Source organism: Microtus pennsylvanicus, chromosome 9 (assembly GCF_037038515.1).
Source record: "Microtus pennsylvanicus isolate mMicPen1 chromosome 9, mMicPen1.hap1, whole genome shotgun sequence".
In the NCBI taxonomy this organism is placed as follows: Eukaryota; Metazoa; Chordata; class Mammalia; order Rodentia; family Cricetidae; genus Microtus; species Microtus pennsylvanicus.
The window spans coordinates 49,479,972-49,500,903 of record NC_134587.1 but is presented as its reverse complement, the minus strand read 5'-3'; the positions used below and the strand labels follow the sequence as shown (position 1 = coordinate 49,500,903).

Genomic DNA, 20,932 nt, shown 5'->3' with positions numbered 1-20,932 from the left:
TCCCTCTCTGCGTCCCCTCCTCCCTGCGGCGCCCCCGCCCCGCCCCGCCCCCGCCGAGACCCCTACCCCGGCCCCACGGGCGGACACTCGGCCGGGCAGCCGCGGGCCGAGCGCACCACCGCCGCCGATGTGCCTGGTGGCCAGACTCCAAGTGGGACCGGCGAATGCGCTGCCTCGCGGTAAGTGCCGCGCCGTGGGCGCCCCGGGAGACTCCGCGTTTCACGCTTCAATCCTTGCACACTACCCCTCTTCTAGAAACCTCTCGGTACTAGGTTGAGTCCTTCAATCCCCGGGCGGGGGTGGAGTCCTGTGGAGCTGCGCGCTTGTGGGATGGGGACGGAGATGGAAACCGAGCGGTACCCTCAGGGCAGCGGGAATCCCAGCCACATCCCCAGCCCACCGCAGGGTGTGGGTGACAGGTCTCCGTTTGTGGCCGCGCGTCTTTTCTTTTCCACACGAAGCTGTGGAGGGAAGGATAGGAGGGCATTTGGGATTTTGCTCACGTCCAAAGTCAGGCTATGGACGGACTGGGAGAGGGGAAAGTTTGCAGTTGGAACAACTGAGGAAAGGAGTGCCTGGAGCCGAAGGGGACACTGCTGCAAGCTGTCCTCCCCCCACCCTCAGAACACCCTTTTAAAAAGCCAACGGCCGCCCCAGAGCGGCCTCGGCGCATGAATCATCCGCGCTTCCTGCCCCCGCCCGGCCCCGCGCGCCCAGTGCCGCGGATTTGAACTGGACGCCGACGGGAACCCGCAAACAAGCATTTCTGTGGCGATGGGTTTGAATCAGCCAATCACAGCCCGCGGGGGCCCGCTCCAGGAGGATGAAGGCGGGGTGGGGGGGCCGCTACCCGGGGGCCCAGCCCGGCCTCGGGGGCGCAGCGACCCGGCCTGCCCCCAAAAGCTCAGCGGGGGAGGAAATGTCAGTTTGTGAACCTGCCGAGGCCGGTCCCGCTCCAGCCAGAGCAAGTAGGGACCTCCCAGCGCCCTAAGAGCCAAGTGCCAAGGAAGAGGGCAAGATTTCTGACTACAGTCCCTACCTGGTGCTTGTGCCTCTGCCCAGGAGTAAAAGACAGGAAGGAGATAGCAAAAGGAGGTAGACACCCGCTATCTGGACAGCTAACACCCTGACTCCATTGCCCCAGAGCCCCTCATGCGCACACGTGTACTTAGTCTCACAGACGGACTGGCACATTGCCACACAGTGTCATTGCAGTCTCTGAAGAGGCACTCACATGAAAACACACCCAAAGCTGTCTTTCTGTCAGCAGGCCGGGCACCAGGTGCCCAGCACCTAGGCAGAGAGAGGGAACCAGAGCAGGACGGCCCCCACCGACCCCACACACTGCAACATAGGGAAGCCGAGTTTGACCCGAAGAGAGTGTGTATGGTGGGGTATGGTGCCAGGTGAGCCCACAGAGGGGAGAAGGCAATAAGGCTGAACACCAGTTAAGGTTTGAGGAACCATAAGTTTTCTGAAAGATTCAGGTTGGGGAAGCCAGGGTGACCTGGGGACTCCTCACTCCAGGTGCCAGGCAGTATGAAGCAACGGGCTCAAGAAATAGGCTTGGAAAAGGTGAATTAATTGATGGAAAAAGATGAGGGCAGAACTGAAAGCAGGGCATGCTGGGAGAGAGGGCAGGACACTTGGCAGGGATGCTCAGGCCACTGTACCAGAAGCTGTTGTGGCAGCCCGCTGGCTGGAGAAGTCTTCTGATGTGTTGGACTGGTATGGCCACTGTGCATGTGGACGAAAGCATGGGCAAGTTTAAATGTCCATGAAATCATCAAATAGCTGAGAACAGAGACGGGGGTGGTGTTTACAGAAGGCTTTGCCACACCTGTTCCCAAGCTACCCCAAAAGTTTTCACTGCTAGGTGGGCTTTTCTCTGAACACATTCAGGGGAGACTTGAAGTCGTAAGTACTTGCTCCCTCAGAGCTGAGCCCAGAGGTTTGCATACAGGACAAGGCCTCCGCCTCTTTCTCTCCCGGTGTCAGCAGAAACTGATGGAGACTCAAGCTCTGGAATCAGGGACTCGAGAAGCGTATGGTGCCACCAGTCACCTCCCTAACAAGGGGACCCTGTCTAAAACCAAAAAGAACTTCAAAGACTTGATGTCCAAACTGACAGAGGGACAGTATGTGCTGTGTCGGTGGACGGACGGGCTGTACTACCTCGGCAAGATCAAGAGGGTGAGTCTTCCCTGCCGCAGGCCCAGGTCAGGGCCATTCTGTCCATTCCTTGTCCCTCATTCCTAGAAGCTGAAAGTGGAAGGAACCAGAGCCTGGCTTCACAGGTTCCGTCCTCAGGAGCCAGCGTGTCCCAGCAGGTTTTCTAGAGAACTTAAGCAAACCACCAGACTAGGAGGCCATGAGTGACACACTAGCCTGTCCTGCTCTTGAAAACATGCCCATACAACTGTCCCCCTGGCCCTGGTGGCCCTACTCCAAGGTGGCGAGAACAGTGCCCGTCTCTCCTGACCTACCTGTCTTCAGAAGCACAAAGCACAGGATTTGGAGGAAGACCCGCCCCTCCCTGCTGTTTCCTTCATGCCGCCCCTCTCCTGTCTCAGGTCAGCAGTCCTAAGCAAAGCTGCCTTGTAACTTTTGAAGATAATTCCAAATACTGGGTCCTGTGGAAGGACATACAGCACGGTGAGTGTCCGAGGTCCCTGGGCCTCCCCCTGTGTCCACTCTTTCTTCTCTGCCTTCACCCTTTTTCCTGGCACCTGTGCCAGCCCATGTAGCCCAGCCTTGGGTCCACCAGGGATGAAGATGGGATTTCTGCCGTGTGACACTGAGCCCCTGCCTGAATGCTCACACTTCATGAGGGAGGCAGGGCAGATGGGGGAGGGGCTCAGGCAAGGACTAGAGCCAAGAGTGCTAGGACTTGGTCTCAGGCCTGCAGTTTGTGTCCTTCCTGAATGTTTGGGGTCTGCTCCTCTAGGACTAGGGAGGAGGAGGAGACCAGAGGACAGGGCTTCAGCTATAGAAGTGAACTGTGTTCCTTATCTGCATGTGAAGAAATTGGTGGGGAATCTTTAAATCTCTACCCCTAGGCAAGGAGGTGGGGGTGAGGCAGAGCCAGGAGAGCGTGAAATGGCCTTGCCTGGATGGAGCTGGGTCAGCTTTTAGGATGAAGGAGAGCTGGGCTGGGTACCACCGGCCTTCAGACAGCTGACACTGTTACAGACAAAGCCAGTGGGGATCGTTCAGGCTCTGCAGCACAGATTTGTGTAGTCACTAGTCACAACACCCATGGATTTTTATCATGGAACTCCATTCACTAACTATGACAACTGGCATGAGAGAAGAACCCTATTAAATATCACACATCCTTAACAGAACAGAGGCAGGTTCTAGTGTCAGACAGCTCCTGGACCATGGTCCAGATCTGTCTCCTACTGGCTACACAGCCTTGAGCCGTGACGTCCCTTTTCTGAGTCCCCATTTCTTCAACTGAAAGGAAGAGACAGTGGAAGTCCAGGCTTCACCGGACAGTTGGCAGATGAGATGATCGTGTAGCTTGCTCAGCTCAGGGCCACTGCGCTGGAGGGGGGCAGTTTCTAAGAATCTGCTACTGCGAGGGTGAGTCAAGAGGCTGACCAAATGGGCCACACATAGTAGGGCTAAAAACAAAAGAGATTTTTTCATCAAAAATCTATGGCCAGGGGAGAATGGTACTTCCCTGTGGTCCTTTTCACCTTAATCTGTTTTCTGTGGATCCAAAGCTATGAGCATCCCCTGCTGCTTATACTTCTAGGAAAAGCATAAAACTCCAACAGCAGAAGAAAGATATTTCCATTTCACAGGGCTTGGGAAGCATCTCACTGTGCCCCACTGGGCACCAGGCATGGGGGAGGGGCACAGCAGGTGTATAGCCAGGAACAGTCTGACCATATCTAGCCACACACCGGTGACCTCTTGGCATCCCCTGAAATGAGTGCTCCAGGCTGGGCATGACACGGTTATGATGCATCCCTTTATAAAGCAACGGGAGGCTGACTCCATGTGGGTACCACCATCCTTGGGTGTAGAACAAGGCAAGGTCAGCAGATCCATCTTGAACATCTACTGCCTGCCATATACCATGCGGGGCACTTAGGGCACAGAGGTATAACAGTACCATTTCTGCCTTTACAAAACTTTCATCCTAAGGAGGAGGCAGAAGTTCAAGACCAGCCTGAGCCACATAGCAAGACTTTTTCTCAAAACCGTTAAAAAACAAAACGTTGCAGCCTTCTGGAGTAACAAAACAGAAGCAACACATCAAAATGCATTTAAAGGCTGGAAAGATGGCGTAGCGTTAGGAGTGGGTGCTGCTCCTGCAGAACTTGAGCTTGGTTCCCAACACCCACAGCTGATGGTTCACAACCACCTGTAACTCCATCTCAAGGGATCTAATGTCTTCTGCCCTCCTACGGCACCTGCACTCACGTCCACACACCCACACACAGACACACATATACCCATAACTAGAAATTAAAAGTCATTTTCACTTCTTGCCTCTTGCTCCTCTCTTACCTCTTCCTTTCTCTCTTGCTTCTCTTGTCCTTTTTGTTTCTTGCCTCTTCTCTGTTCCGTCTGTCTGCCCGCATCCCTCATGTCCCCACCCCAATGCACCTTCTGCTCTCTCACTGTCTCCCTGCACCTCCTCCAATAATCCTCTTGCGCTAAAATAAAATAAAATAAAATAAAATAAAATAAAAAATCTTCTTCTGACATATTTAAGGAGAGTGTGGGAAGGTGGGTCAGTCAGTAAAATCTTATCTTGCTAGCACAAGCACCCAGATTTGGTCCCTAGAGCCCACATAAGAAAATGGACATGAGACTGGAGTGATAATTCAGAGATTAAGAGCACTGGCGACTCTTCCAGAGGACCCACGTGGTGGCTCACAAACATCTGTGAGGGCAGTTCTGGGTGATCCAACACCCTCTTCTGACCACCACCAGCACCGGTCCACAGGCACCAGGCCCACAAGGCCACACACACATGCATGCAGACAAAACCCATACTGGGAAAGCTGGCATGGTGGTTCACACTTGTAATTCCATAAAGACAGGCAGATACTTGGAGCTCACTAGCCAGTCAGCCTATTGAGTGATCCCTAGATCTCAGTGAGACACCCCATCTCAAAAAGACAAAATGAGGCAGTGGTGGTGGTGCACACCTTTAATCCCAGCACTCAGGTTGCAGAGGCAGGCGAGTCTCTGAGTTCGAGGCCAGCCTGGTCTTCAGGGCTACTTCCAGAACATCCAGGGTTACACAGAGAAACTTGTCTTAGCCCCTGAGCAGTGTGGGCTGCACAATGTGCACCTGCCCACACATGAAGCTGTATGTGTGTATAGACACTGAAAAGTTGTGTTTGTGGGCAGTGGATGAAGTGGCTCTGGTTTGCCTAGAATGTGTGCAGTCTTAGATTTTATGCCTGGCACCACTGCACACCTCAAAAGGAAGAAATACATTTAACATAACTACGCAAGTACTTCAGATATAAAAATATATTTATTCTTTAACAAAAAAAAAGACAAATGTGAAAAAAAGATTGAGGACGAGCCAGTAAATGAAAAGCCATTCTGTGACTCTGCTTCGGGGGCAGAGGGCATGCCTAGCAAGCACAGGCCCTGGGTCAGAACCCAGCTCCAAAATAAACTAAAACAAAGACATTAACTTGGGTACTCTATCTGGACTTTGATTCAAAACATAAAATTGTAATGACATTTTAATCAGGCATTTGGAAATAAAAGTGACTCCAGGTACTGTTAATAAAGGTTATGAGTGTGTTTAGAGGGAGCTCCGATCTGAAGTAGTTATAGAAAAATGAATGGATGTCTGGGTCTTGACTTGAAATAACAAGTGGAGATAGATGTGGGAGAGAATATAGTTGAAACAGGGTTTTCTGTGAGTTCACAGTTGATGGGAGCATTGCATTATTATCCTGTAATAAGTGTTTTAACATAAAAAATGTCTAGCAGAACAAGTCAGAGTAGGTAAGAGAGGGAGCCAGACGTGATCAAAAGAGCAAAGGATTAGCGGTGAGATCGCTGTGGGTTTGAATCCCACTCTCCCACTTGATATCTAAGCAAGGACCTTAACTTCTTGAGCCTCAGTTTCTCCATCTTTGGAACGTGTTACCAGACACCTCTGAAAGGCTATGAAGGTTCGGTGAGGCAGCTTTGGGGGCCTGTTGGGAAGACCAGTGCACAGCCGGAGTTCACCTCCTGCGCTGTGGTTATTATTATTGCTTTCATAACGAAAGTCCTTGACAGTTTCGGGCCCGTGCAGTATGCAATCCTGTTACTCTCTCTTCAACCTTCCCTGCTCTCCACCTCTCCCTCTTTCGCAGGCTGTTAGTATCTGGCGTTGATGGCCCCATTCTCAGGCAGACCCAGTGTAGTCATTTGCAACTGTTAAGAGTTCATGATTGCACCAGGCGGTGGTGGCGCACACCTTTGATCCCAGCACTTGGGAGGCAGGGGCAGGCAAATCTCTGTGAGCTTGAGGCCAGCCTGGTCTACATAGTGAGTTCCAGGAAGCCAGGGCTACACAGAGAAACCTTGTCTCCAAAAAGCAAAACCAAAAAACCTAACAAACAAACAAAAAAGAGGTCACAATTGCAGTGGCCATGTCATGCTCAAAGAACAGCAGTTCACAGAGCTTCCAGCTGTCTTATGTTATTTTCTGGGCCCCCTTCCAGTGTTTCATGAGCCTTGAACGGTATGGTATAGATGTCTTCTTAGAGCTGAGCCCTCAACAGTAACTTTTCTCAGCATCTTGTACAGCTGTTTCTCGGCAGTTCACAGGAAACAGACACCTCTCTGTAACTGTCTGAGTATAACGTATATTTAGAATAGTAATTGTCTATGTGTAAATGTGTATTTAGAAGGCAGTTCAACGCTGTGACAACTTAGCTAAACAACAGAATTAGGTTTCCTAGTAGGAGGCCTGTGAGCTCTGCCAGTTCCAAGTACAGATTACCTCCCAGTCTGGGATTTTGACTTTTTCTTGGTCATGTGAGCTGGAGCCGAGTTGAGAGGACTTCTTTTTCAGCCGGTGTTCCAGGAGAGGAGCCCAAGTGTGACATCTGCCTGGGGAAGACATCAGGGCCAATGAATGAGATCCTCATCTGTGGGAAGTGTGGCCTGGGTGAGTGGGCGAACAGGGAAGGCCATGACTAGTGGGTCCATCCCCCACTCACTTGCTGAGGTCCCATCTGCCTTCCTGTTTCTCCTCTGTCCCTGAGACAGGTATCCCTGCCTTGGGGAAAGCTGAGAAAGAGCAATGAGAGATCCAGTTTGGGGAGGCACTGAAGCCCATCCTTGGTTCCTCTATAAGTGGCCAATACTGTCTTTTAGTCCCTCGTTGGGTACCAGCGTGGCTCCTGGTTGGGTACCACCAGCCAGTAGCCAGGAAGCTGGCAGGCAGCGCTCCCTAGGGCTTGCCATAGCTAGCCTCCCTGCCCTTGGCCAACTAGCCTTGGGCCCGAGTACTCACCATCCCCTCCTTTGCCCTAGGTTACCACCAGCAGTGCCACATCCCGGTTGCAGGCAGTGCCAACCGGCCCCTCCTCACTCCATGGTTCTGCCGACGCTGCATCTTTGCCCTGGCTGTGAGGGTGAGCACTCCCCTTTCCCCAGCCCCTGCCTTTGTACCTCCCTGCCTACTGGGCAGACCAGAGCCTCGCAGACTCAGGCCCCAGCACCCATCACTGACTCATCACTTGGGCCTTAGAGACTCAGTATGCTCTGCCATCTTCTAGCTCTCTGTCCTAGGCCAGTTTTCGGAGCCTCTCTAAACCTCAGCTTCCCCAACCATAAAATGGGCACCCAATAAAGGGTGGTTTGCTAAAGGACGACACTATTTGCATGGCCCTTATGCGTGGTTAATTATTGTCTGCGTTGTGCTTACTATGCTACTAATGCTATTAATATCTTTGAAGGAGACAGGATGGATTTAGGATTGGTGAGAAAAAGCTCCTTGCTTTTCTGACGCTCATAAAATGCCTGGGTCTCCCCAACCCTGGCAGTTTTTCTCCTGATAGCTGTGTGCTAACACGAGTAGTTGGTGATCTGGGCCCTGTTTTTCCCCAGAAAGGAGGTGCGCTGAAGAAAGGCGCCATCGCCCGGACGCTGCAGGCGGTGAAGATGGTGTTGTCCTACCAGCCCGAGGAGCTCGAGTGGGACTCGCCCCATCGCACCAACCAGCAGCAATGCTACTGCTACTGCGGCGGGCCTGGAGAGTAAGGAGGCAGGGCGGAGCACTGCGGGAGACCCGGGCTCCGGGTGGGCTGACAGGCCCGTGAGTGACAGCCGGACACAAGAGCCCAACCTCACTGGGCGGGGCCTGAGTGACAGTTCGGGGGTGGGAACTGAGTATCTGGAGGGCGGGTCTGGATTGACAGCTGTGGGGCGGGTCCTAGAGTGACATGACAGCTAGGAGGCGGGGTCTGAGCGTCAGGCTGTGAAGGCGGGACCTAAAGGGGTGGACCCAGAGTGACGGCCTCAGTATCAGGCTGTGGAGGTGGATCTTGAAGGGGCGGACCCAGAGTGCCAGCACTGGAGCCAGGTCTTGGGGAGACGGGCCTGGAGTGATAGTCGCGAGGGCGGGGTCTAATGTCAGGCCATGGAGACGGGAACTGGAGGGGCAGATATCTGTCATTTTTAGGGAGAGCAGATTCTAATGTTGACCGTGTCACTCTGCAGGGGTGGGGATTTGGGAGGGAGACCTAGAGTGGTCGATGGGGACCAGGCTTCTAGGGGTGGGTCCGGCAGGTCGGATGGCAGCGAAAAGGCAGGTATGAGTCAAGGAGCCTTAAGGGGTGGTCCCTGAAAGTAAACTCCGAGTGAGAACCTATCCAGAGGGTAGTGGAGAGTAGAAGGCAGAGTGATTTTCTTGGAGCCACCTAAGGGCCTAGGCCTGACAGAGATGTCCATAACCCGCACAGCACCTAGCCAGCTCTGCCTCCCTGATTCTCGGTTCATTTATTAGTTTTTTCTTGTGCGCTTGTGAGCAGAGGTAACACTAAGACTCACAGGAGTTGGGAATTGATACTCTGTTGCTGCTGCTGGTGGCAGTGCTGCCAGGAAGTAGAGGTCAGGGAAACAGGTGGGTGCCCTGGCTTCCTGGAGACCTCCGGCAGGGCAGGGTCTGTGCTGGAGTCATGGAGGACAGTCTTGCCTGCTGTGGGCAGGATCTGGTCTTGCTTGTCCACCTGAGCATCCATGGACAATTGAATTTGCTCCTTTGGGCTATCTACAATAGAGGCAGGGTCTCTACCCTCTGTGGAAGGCTGACTGCCCGCTTCCCCTGCCCTGAGTCTGAGGGCCAGCTCTAATTGTCTAGAGATTATAACTACTCCGTTTGAACTGCTTCATCTCTCAGATGGGCTTAGTTACCTTAATTACCCACGAGCTTCCCAGTATCCTGGAAGACCTAATGAATGACAGATGAAAAACAGTGTACGGAAACCTATATAACATTAATAAGTCGGTGCTTCCCAATGTTTAATACGGCAGTTGTTTAAAAATAAATAAATGCACTTCCAAAAGTCTCCTCTGAAAACTAAGCCAGATCTGAAACCAAGCAGGGAATGTGCGTGTTAACCCTGTGTACATCGAGGCCAGCGCCAATGGTGCATTTTTCTTTTACTAGATGCAAGATCCCAATGAGGTGACATAGCTCTGGCTTCACGGTGCTTGGTCCCTGTGCGCAATGGTCCTCTTCCCCGTCTCTGTGGGGGGGAAGCCTGGCCATGATAGGGTTGACCCAGCCCTTCTGTGTCTGCAGGTGGTACCTGAGGATGCTACAGTGTCGCCGCTGCAGGCAGTGGTTCCATGAAGCTTGCACACAGTGCCTTAATGAGCCTATGATGTTTGGAGACCGGTAGGTGCTGACTGGGCATAGCGGACAGGGGTGACCACAGCAATCTTCTCAGATCATCTGCCAGACCCTACAAAGGAGGTCTGTCGTAGCCTATGCTGTCTACAGGAGACAGCTCAAGATAAAAGAGACACTAGCTATGCTAGGCCGAGAGATGATAAAGGAACACGCTCGGCTACATTCCTAGCTTCCACTGATGTGTGCAGAACCCTAAGCAAATTCCTGCCTTCACTAAGCTCCAGTCTCTACAGATGTCTCAGGACAGAGAGTCTCTACCTTAGCCTTACCATGTTACCATAGAAGCCATGAGGGAAATGGGTGGCTTCTAATGGGAGGCATTATATACGAAATCAAATATTATGCATTTTTAAGTCTTGGCTGGTGGTTAGCGTGTGTGTGTGTGTGTGTGTGTGTGTGTGTGTGTGTGTGTGAGCATGTGTGCGTGTGTGTCAGAAGAGACAATGGTGACCACTACAGCCCAACCTCTCTATGAATAAAGCTTAATGCTAAGGCAGCAATATTCGGAGAGGGGTCAGGGATAGCGACATATTCCTTGGTCCCTCTTCCCTATACCACTCAGAGGCTGACAGCCCAGGAGTGGATGCCAACCGTGAGGAAGCAGGTGGGAGTGAGGGGGTGGCCGAGGCTGAGGGTCAGGTGCCTTCCCACCACAGCCCCTTCTCGCCTACCCCCAGGTTCTACCTGTTCTTCTGCTCCGTGTGTAACCAAGGCCCGGAGTATATCGAGAGACTGCCCCTGCGATGGTGAGAGGATGGGACTGTCCCCACCAGCTCCTCCCTTTCCCTCTGCCCTGCCCTCACTTGGCCCTTGCCTTCCTGCCCAGGGTGGACATAGTTCACCTGGCCCTCTACAACCTGGGAGTACAGAGCAAGAAGAAGTACTTTGACTTCGAGGAGATTCTGGCTTTTGTTAACCAACACTGGGAGCTCCTGCAGCTTGGCAAGGTATGTGAGGCCTCAGTGCCAGAGATACCTGCTGGGGACCCTGCAGGGCAGGGTAGTATATATACAGATATCTGACTCTCACCCTTACGCTGCAGTTCCTTGAGTCAGAGCTTCCTAGCCTGTGCTGGGGAAGGGGCTTTGGTCTCCAGTTTGAGCAGTGGTCTTCTGGGGCTTCACTGACTCAGCTTGGGGAGCTGAGTCACTGCACCAAGTGAAGCTGGAGCGGGACTCTCCGCTACGGTATTTGGCCCGCACAAGATTTCCTGGCTAGGTTGGAAAGTCCAGTGTGTTTGTCTTCTGCTGATCTGGTTCTGTGTTGTGTTTCCAGGGCCCTTAGTGCCCTTAAATAACAGACTTGGACCCTGGCAGAGCTGGGGAGACCTAGCCACCTCTGCGGGGCTATGTAGACCTCTGCCCTAACGACTTCTCGGAGTCCTCTTTACTACTGCAGAATGAGATGTCTCTCACTCGGTACCCAAAACTTCTTTGATGAGGCAGGGTTGTACAAAACAAGCAAGGGTCTTTGAGATGGCTCAGCAGATAAGGGTACCCACTGCCAAGCTTGAATTCAATCTTCAGGACCCACGTAGTGGAAGGAGAGAATTGACCCATGCCCAAAGTTGTCTTCTGACCTCCACAAATGTGTCATGGCATGTACATGCTATACACACACACACACACTAAAGTGTAAACTGAAAAAAATAGTTAATTCTTACGTATAGCATGCAGTTGTATATAATGTCTCCATTTATAGTGTTTGGTAAGCTATAAGACACAGAAAGCCTTGAAGGTTAGAGTCAGCATTTTTTTAGATTTATTTAATGTGAGTGAGTGTTTTGCTCACATGTACGTTTGTGCACCACACGCGTGCCTGGTGACCACAGATGCCATAAGGAGGTGGTTGGTCCCCTGCAAGTGGAGTTATGAATGGATCTTAACTACCGTACTGGTGGTGGAAATCAAAGCCCAGGTCCTCTACAAGATAGTGACCCCTGAGCCACCTCTCTAGCCCCTAGAGGTGGTATTTTTTTCATGACTTTCCTGGCTTATAGAAATCATGCATAGGCACTAGAAGATGACTCAGCAGCTAAGAGCACTTACGCTGCCAGTGCGAGACCCAGTTCCATTCTCTTCACATGCCAGCTCACAACTGTCTGTAGCTGCAGTTCCAGGGACCCAGCACCCTCCTCTGACCTCCACGAGCACTACATACACGGTACACATACACACATGCAGGTAAACACTCATAAAATAAAAATTAATATGTTTTTAAAAACAATATATGTTTCTAAAAGAAAGGAAAATTTAAATTATCAAAACAGAAGTATACTTTGAAAGGATCCGTATTTTCACTACTCAGGAGGAATACGTAGAATTAAAGCATGGGTATATCCTGCTCCTTAACATTTTTATGGTTCCCATGAAACAGTATATGCTATTTTAGATCATCTCTTTTATGTGGTTCCAGATTATTGATGTTTTCATAACCTTTTAAATAGTTGCACTTAATGTACTCTCTGGTTGGGCACTTTTGTGTGTGAAATTTCATCCGTGTCCCATACTTTATCTGTGTCATAGCTCCCATAGGGTGGCATTACTGGTCTAGAGTGCAGCCATTTTAAAGCAGCACTGGGGAATGAACCCAGGGCCTTGTGCATGTTAGGCAAACAGGCTCCCACCAGACTGCAGCCACAGCCCTGTAAAGTTCCTGAAGCCCTGGGGCCAGGAGTTTTTCTCTGTGGTACAGGCGGGCAAAAGAGCTCAGAGAGGTAAAAAGACTGAGCTAATGGCTCTCACCTGGAGGATGAGGCATCCGATGGCAGCGGTGGGCGGGGTGGGGGTCAGGCTAGTGCCTCCTCTGATGCGTGTGTATGGCTAACTGGCCTGCCGGCCTGCTTCCCTTAGCTCACCAGCACCCCTGTGACAGATCGAGGACCTCAACTCCTCAACGCTCTCAACAGTTACAAAAGCCGGTGAGTGCAGGGAGGCGGGGTGAGCTGCGGGACTCACAGGTGGGGTCTCAGTCTGAAGGCTCCCCCTACCGTGAAGCCTCTGCTCCCTGCCTGGCTCCTCCTCCTCCCACTCTCCCTCCTACCCATTGGTTGGCTGGTTGCTTTTTGAGACTGGGTCTCTCTCTGGCCCAGGCCCAAACTCTTGCTCCTCCTGCTCAGCCTCCTAAGTGCTGAGTTCACAAGGGCGTGCCACCACATCTGGTGAATCCTGCACTTTGTTCCCGTCATTCCCTCTGCCTCTTGTTTCCCGGCTTCATGCATTTTGTTCTTCAACCAGAATATATGCAGGGAGGCACTTGACCACATTCCTGGCTGGGGGCTGGATTCATTCTGTGGGCAGGGAGGTCGTCGGCCTTGCTGGTCACCTGCTCCACTCTGACAGCCCGGACCCCTTTCCTGCCCACCCCAGGTTCCTGTGTGGCAAGGAGATCAAGAAGAAAAAATGCATCTTCCGCCTGCGCATCCGCGTCCCACCCACCCCTCCGGGAAAGCTGCTTCCCGACAGGGGGCTGATGCCAAGTGAGGGAGGGGCCTCTGAGCTGCTTCGTAAGAGAGGAAAGAGCAAGCCCGGGTCAGTGCTGGTGAAGGGGCTGTGGCTACAGCCAGCGTGGGTTGTCTGTCCAAGCTCCCAGCTCCCTCCTGCAGGTGGGAGAAGGCTATGCAATGGGCCCAGGTGGTATGGTGGCCCCACTGTAAGCCTGGGGACCCTAGTCCCAGCAGGGTCCAGCTCTAGGCACTCTGGGAGAGCTAGTGAGAAGCTCACAGACTCCTCTTTTCCTAGCTCCAGGGAAGCCTCATCCTGGGACCCAGCCCTGCTGCATTAGGGCTGGGCAGAGAAGGTTCACAGAGTGTGATATGCCCTCATTCTCCTGGGTGGGCACAGCCTCCTCTCTAGGGGCACAAGGGCAAGGACCTTTTCTTTTTCACTTTCTAAAGCCACTCCACATTCACTGCCCCTGGGGCGGCTCCCAGGTTCACTCTGCCCTGTCCAAACCCTCCTGACCCCATACTGGCCACTGCCCCCAGAATTCCTGAGGCTTCTCACAGTGAGCCCCTCCTTGGCCCTCCAGCTCTGACAAGGCCACCCTCTCCCTTTTCTGTCTCCACAGTTTGTTGCCTCATGAATCCCAGCAGCAGAAAAGGCGAGTTTATAGAAGAAAAAGATCAAAGTTTTTGCTGGAAGATGCTATTCCCAGTGTTAGTTCCTGATTTCTTATTCTCCAGTTCCACGTGCAGGGACAGCATACACTAGGGGGTCCTGTACTGTACCCAAAACTGTCCACTTTCAGTTACAGAGAAACAGGGAAGAGACAGGCACCCTAAGACCACGACTGCCTCATCTACCCCAGGTTCTCCTGAGAGCACGGGTGGGGCGCGGGGAGACAATATCCTGGTCCCAGTTTGGACAAAACAGGGCTGTTTGGGGGCAGCAGCTTTCTAGACTCCACTTCGAGGCAGTGGCTGAGCCCAGCCTAGAACCATCTCAGCACATTTTCTTGTTTGATTATCCTCACTGAAACTTCCCTTGTGGGCGGAAGTGTTAACCATGCCTCGGCTCTCCAGCACTTTACAGTTTGCAGTACACTTTCACCACAGCCTTGAGTCCTAACGGTGCTTCCTGTGAGCTCTGAGTAAGGCCGGCTCTGAGCTTGGCAGTGGAAGCAACTGAGACCCAGAGAGGCGAATGGAAGTCAGACAGATGGCTGTAGAGGAGGTTAGGACTAGAATACAGGGTGGCTTGGCTCTCTGGTCACAGATTACAGTCAGGAAGAAGTGGCGGGCTTTACCCAAGGGATCAGCAGCCTTCGCATCCCATATACCTCTCAGCTGGAAATAAGGCTGCTGGGGGGGGGGGGTCTATTGTCCTGTGACTGATCCTATCTCTTTTATGTTTACAGAGTGACTTCACTTCTGCCTGGAGCACCAACCACCACCTGGCCAGTATATTCGACTTCACTCTGGATGAAATTCAGAGTTTAAAAAGGTACCTGATACTCTAGAGCTGAAGGCGGGGCTCCACTCCCCAGCAAGAAGAAGGCACACATCCTGAGGGTGTAGACACTCTCTTCCCGGGCCTTCTGAAACTTCAGCTAGAAGATCCAGGATGCACAGGGCTGCCTGAGACTCTATGGTACACAGCTTGCAGCATAGCACTCTCTGCCCTCCAAAGCAGTGGTCCAGGTGCCCCACCTCTCTCCCCCCTTCTCCTGCCTCACACCTCAGACGGACAGTCTATGGCTACCTTCTCACTGTGGTTACATTAAGGCCTCTGCCCTCCCCCATCCCCAAAATCAGGATATCTCTTCCTCAGGAAGTCCTCACTGGCCCTCCCGGACTGTGCTAGAAGCCTGCTTAGAGCTCATAGCACCCCTATTTGGGTGATTCAAGGGCAAGGACTTCTTCATCTTTTACCTCTCTGTTCCTAAAATCACTGAGGACCACTGAGGCCATAGAGCAGGAATGGGGGCATTTAGAGTGAGCCGGGAACTCTGGTCCATGTGTATCAGTTCTAACTGTGCAGTGTTAGCTAAATTCCTTAGCCCCCAGCCTCCTCACGCACTTTGTACCTGCGAAACTTCGCACAAGTGCCTGGTGGCTCTTGAACTGTGTCACCAAGTGCGTCCATCACCAGGGAAGGTTGGTCAGGGCAAGTTTTGTTGACTCCCAACTTCAAAGACTAAACGGGTGGAAAATAAGATAGGGCAGGTCTAGGATGAGGAGAAGATGGTCTCCGCTGGATGGAGGATGCCTATCAGAGCCACAGAAGGCAGAGAGGCTCCCAGGGAGCCCGAGGGCCAGGCTGGAGGCCTTGCTGAGCCTAGCCAGCAGCAGGCGTGTCTTCTCTTCCTCTCAGTGCCAGCTCAGGCCAGACCTTCTTCTCAGATGTGGACTCCACCGATGCCGCCAGCACCTCGGGCTCTGCCTCCACCAGCCTCTCCTACGACTCCAGGTGAGCTCTGCCGGGACAGCGGTCCCCAGCTTCTCCACCTCCCACTGATGGATGAAGATTTATTCCGCACTTCCAGGTCTTGAGATAGAGAGGTGGGGGAGGGGGCTGGTCTTCTGTGCCCGAGTCTGCTCTGGACCCTCTATTCCAAGTTACCAAGGTGGAAGCTGAAGTTACCTTCTGCTTGGGACAGTCTTTGCCTGCCATGACTGTGTGAGCCCTCTAGTCAAGCAATCTAGTTCTGGGACTGCTTGATTAGAGTTCTTTCAGAGCCTCTTGACCTCTGTGTGTCTGCCTCAGACCGCAGAGCTCCTGCTCTCAGTTCTTGGCTGTCTTATTTGTATTTCAGGGTCTCTAAGAGGAAAATTCATTTATTTTAAGCCTACGTAGAGGGCAGACTGTAGGGGAAGGCAAAAGACCCTGGGGAGTGTGACTAAGGGTATAGCCCCTCTTATTGTTGGACACAGCCCCCTCTGCACGCTGGCGCCTCTGTCTTCTAGAGTGTGGAGAGATTTTGTGGGGGTAGACTTAAGACTGCAGTGTCTATAAAGATGGGAACTGTTCTCTACTCTCACCTGTCGCTGCCTGGGCGTCCTCGACTGTGCCTCTGGAACTTTAATTTGGGTTCTAAGGATCAAAGCCGAGCTTCGTGCACCCTAGGGAAATACTCTAACCCTGAGCTACACACCCCTCGTCTTCCCGTTTCTTTGGTTTCTCGTTAGTGTTTCAGGTCGTGGCATACATGTCTTGGCATCCTTTAGTGTGCAGCTTGTCTCGCATATCTGTTGTCCGCACACCCCTGCTGTGTGGTACAAGGTCCTTCAGTTCCCGTCCCTGTATAGCTCATCCAACCCATACAAAGAACCAGGTGGCTAAACAAGGCCTCTGCACTGTGGGACTTCAAAAGTATACACAACAGTGACCCACCCTCCCAGATACCAAGAACATATGCTTCAAAGTTGAACATATCCGGGTTTGAATCTGGCCTTTGTCCTCCCCAGCTGATTTCTTCTCTGCAGCCTCAGTTTCCCTATTACAGAACTACTGTGTAGTTTGAGCAAGATAATTCGTGCCCAGAGTCCGGCACAGTACCTAAGAGTGCCTGTCTGGCTTGGTACCTAAGAGACTCCCAGGGTGAGGAATCTAATAACTGCTCCAACTCATCCCTCTCCCCTCCTGATACAGATGGACAGTAGGCAGCCGCAAGAGGAAGCTGGCAGCCAAAGCGTACATGCCCCTGCGGGCAAAGCGTAAGGCGGCCAAGCTGGATGGACGCTGCCCCTCAGACAGTAGCGCAGAGGGAGCTCTGGGCCCTGAGCAGCCAGATGAAGGCATTGACAGCCACACGTTGGAAAGCATCAGTGAAGATGACTCCTCCTTGTCCCACCTCAAGTCATCTATCACCAACTATTTTGGGGCAGCTGGACGGTTGGCCTGTGGAGAGAAGTATCAAGTGTTGGCTCGGAGGGTCACGCCTGAGGGCAAGGTTCAGTACCTGTTAGAATGGGAGGGGACAACCCCTTACTGACTAACCCTCAGGGGCTGCCTAGATCCCTGGAAACCAAAGGAGGGACAGAGAAGCCATTGGCTCCCTGTTTTCTCCAGGCTGGGGTGGTGGAAGGGAAGCAGGACAGAGCCATAAGGGCCTGGCTGTAGCCCTGCCTGCTGCCTGCCAGGCCAAAGTCTGTGCTGCTGTACCAATTGCCTGTGTCTCCAAGACCCCAGTGACTCTTTCTCATTGTACACTCCACACCCCTCAAACTGTTTATTGGTTCCTCTGGTTCCAAAATACCCTGGCTGTGACCCCTCCTGATCCTGAGGCCTAAATCTGTTTTTTTATTGTCCCCAGCTCTCCATCTTTTTACCTCACCCATTTTGGGTATTTGTGTGGTCACACAGCGGCCATGTGCACGTGTGCATCTGTCCCTCACTGGACTGCCTTCACTGGGTTCTCACTGGACCCCGAGGGTCTCCCATTTTCTCACCAATACCCCTAAGACCAGGAGGGTAGGGGTGTCTGAGAAAGTTCAGAGTGCCTGGGACCCAAAACCTGGGGGTGATGAACTGGGTCTCTGATGAAGAGGCCAGCAGCAGGGTCCTTTAAGGAGGCTCAGAGGAGAGACTACATGAGTCAGCTCTGAGGGTCCCAGAAGCTTGTCCCCAGCAATAACCCTTCACTGCCATCATGGAGTACAGCCTGGCCTTGCTGCACAGAGGTGTTCTTAAACACTGAGATCTCAGAGGAAATGATGGGGAGCCAAGCCAGGTCAGACTGAATCTCAGACTCATCACAAGGTCCCACACCACACCACTGTGTGTACAGACACACGGTCACATTCCCACGCCCTCCTGGCACCCTGGCTTCTGTCCTTGGCCCCTTCCAAGGATACATGCTGCAATTAAATGTGAAAACCAAACACTTGACCCAACAGAGAAGCACAAAAGACTCCCCTCTTCTGCAGAGCACCTGCCTCGCCCTGGAACTGACAATCACTTTGGAGACAGGCTGGGGTTTTTCAAGGGCCTGAATCGTTCCTTCCCTTCAGAAAGGAAGCTTTTGTCGTTGATGGTATAAATAGAACCCTTAAAATGGACAAACAGCCCTATCTGGAGGGAAACCAAAATTAGGAGGTGGGCAAAGAGCCATTAGTTTGCCTGCAGAGATATTAGAAACTGACTCACTTGGTTGGAAAGAAGAAGTGCCTTGGGGTGGGAGGCAGGGACAGCAGATGGGGACCAGCCTCACTGCTGCGGTGGCTTCCAGCGGGGCGGGGCTTTGCATGCTGCCAGCTGGAAGGTGAAAATGAACAGCGTGGGGACATTAGTCCTATGTCAGGGGCTGATGTTTCCATGAGTAGGCCTGACCTCTCCATACCTGCCTGTGAGCATTCAGGGGGTCTCAGAAGTTAGATGGCCCTTGCCTTAAACCTCAGCAACTGTAGTGCCTTGCAAAGGGACGTCTCCTCTCACCTGGGCACAGCCACTCGTTTCCCTCTGCTTCCCTGTCATGTCTGAAGCAAGGATGAGCAGGTGGGCGCTGGTCCCAGTTCTCAGTCTCACAGCTGCTGCCATTGAGGTCCCCCAGTGGGGCCAGGTGGAAGGAGAGTTGTGAGGCCAACTCCCAGGCTGGCGGTAGTGTGGGAACTGGGGTCAGATTTGTGGCCTCCTGTTAGCTTCAGTGAGCACGCCAACCTGCAACATCTGCCTTCCTAGCTGGTGGGGAAAACGGAGAGCTAGGCTGCCCCTCCCTACTGGGCCTGAGGAGCAGGAAGGTGGTGGTGGAGGGGGGTGATAGCACAAGGCCTGACCAGGTCACCTGACTCCTAACACCAACGTTTTACTCCCACAAGATAATGGCTGCATTACTGTCAACTGACAGTATAACCCTGTGCACCTTTGAAAAGATTTTGGTTTTTGAATTGCTGCTTTTAATAATATTTGTTATATTAAAGTTATAATCGTGTCTGGTTTGCAGTGTAAGTGTGTCCTTGGAAAGCCTGTATGCCCTGGCCTGCTGCTCCTGGCTTCCTGGAGGTTAGGCTGCTGGGGGTGAGCCCAGCTGTCGACCACCCAGCCACCCCCACATTCTCATCTATGTTCTCAGCAGTGTTCCCACCATTATTGCCCTTTGATAATGTGGAACTTTCTTTTTCTACCTCTACTAACAGCAAACATTTACCCTTAGGATTTGGGAATAAAGCAGGCATAGTGGCACACACCTTTAATGCCAGCACTCAGGAGGCAGAGGTGGGCAGATCTACAAAGCAAGTTCCAGGACAGCTAGGGCTGTTACACAGTGATGCCCTGTCTAGGAAAAACAAAACAAAGAAGGAAGAAAAAGAATGAATGAATGAATTTAGGAGTAAACTGGAATTCTCAGAAATTCCCCAGATCAAATACTTCACCCTTCATACTCCTTTCCTCATTGCTTACCTGAAATTTGCTGAGGCATATCAAGCCTTTTTATTAGTGCTATTAAACAAAGACTATAGCCTGGGGATTAAATGTAAAGATCAGGGAACATCATTTGAATAGCATTCTAATGCCACAGCATTTGGGTATATTAGCAGCCTGAATTACCACCTTAAGTGCTCCTTTTGCTCCCAGACTTTATCTCTTGGAACACCTCTCTCAGAGTCTGTATAAAGCACACACTGTATATAAAATTTGCAAGGAAAACCCAGTGATGGTAGCAGACTGACTGCCGTGGCAACAGCTCAGAGCAAGGCCCATAGATTAGAGCGATGGCGGCGGCAGCTCCCTTAACTGTCCTGGCTAGGCTCTCCCACTCAGCACTTGGAAGTCACCTGCTTTTGTTCTTTACCTGGTGAAGGTGATTTGGCTTTGTTTTGTTGTTTGTTTGTTTTGAGATGGGGTCTCCTGTGGTCCAGGCTGGCCTTGAACTCAAAGTTGTTCTGCCTTAGCCTCACAAGGGCTGGGATTATTGGGTCTGCCATCACACTCAGATAAATCTTTTAATGCAGCAGTGTTTGTGTCCTCGTAAGATTTAGTTATTTTAGATAGTTATGTTTTCCTCATGTCCACAGTTGCCTTTTGTAGAGATTCTGGGAATCCTAAGAACTGCTAGCAGGGAATTCACACTAGTCTGAGACCCAACTGGTCTTCAACAGCCTGGTTTGGGGAGGACAATGTAGGAAAGTGGCCCGTCACTAAACTCTACTCTCTTCATCCATGGAGTGAGTCACACCCTCCAGATCTATGGTAAGGAAGAAACAACGCAAAAGATGGACAAGTGTCAGACAGACAGATGTCTTAAAGACTAGTAACTTTGCCAGTGGCTACAGTAGGTTCTCAGAAACTGGCCCCTGAATAAAAAACAGTAGGAATGTTAGATTAGAATCAGACTGGGCGGGGGGGGGGGCGGCTGGAGAGATGGTTCAGAGGTTAAGAGCACTGCCTGATCTTCCGGAGGTCCTGAGTTCAATTCCCAGTAACCACGTGGTGGTTTACAACCATCTGTAATGAGATCTGGTGCCCTCTTCTGGCCTGTAGGCATACAAGGGGGCTTAACGCTGTGTACACAATAAATAAATAAATCTTTAAGTGGCTTATGCCCTCTGACCTCAGATTTCATCAGCAAAATGCTAACAAATAAGCCTAACTTACA

The 20,932-nt window shown here is 52.0% G+C and overlaps 1 protein-coding gene across 2 annotated transcripts; it reads left to right on the top strand.

Annotated features, from left to right (window-relative positions):
* On the top strand, window positions 1-19,267 carry Phf19 (PHD finger protein 19). Of its 2 annotated transcripts, none has more exons than XM_075985973.1 (15): window positions 1-179; window positions 1,999-2,193; window positions 2,574-2,655; window positions 7,052-7,147; window positions 7,516-7,616; window positions 8,092-8,240; window positions 9,788-9,883; window positions 10,576-10,644; window positions 10,725-10,845; window positions 12,751-12,818; window positions 13,267-13,428; window positions 13,967-14,054; window positions 14,756-14,841; window positions 15,712-15,807; window positions 16,990-17,426. In XM_075985973.1, exons 1-15 carry the CDS (start codon window positions 165-167, stop codon window positions 17,330-17,332), a joined length of 1,767 nt encoding a protein of 588 aa, XP_075842088.1. In that variant the 5' UTR covers window positions 1-164; the 3' UTR covers window positions 17,333-17,426. The 2 variants fall into 2 exon arrangements, with proteins under 2 accessions (XP_075842088.1, XP_075842087.1); XM_075985972.1 differs by having other exon boundaries at window positions 83-179; window positions 2,002-2,193; window positions 16,990-19,267.
* Window positions 19,268-20,932: the final 1,665 nt, after the last annotated feature.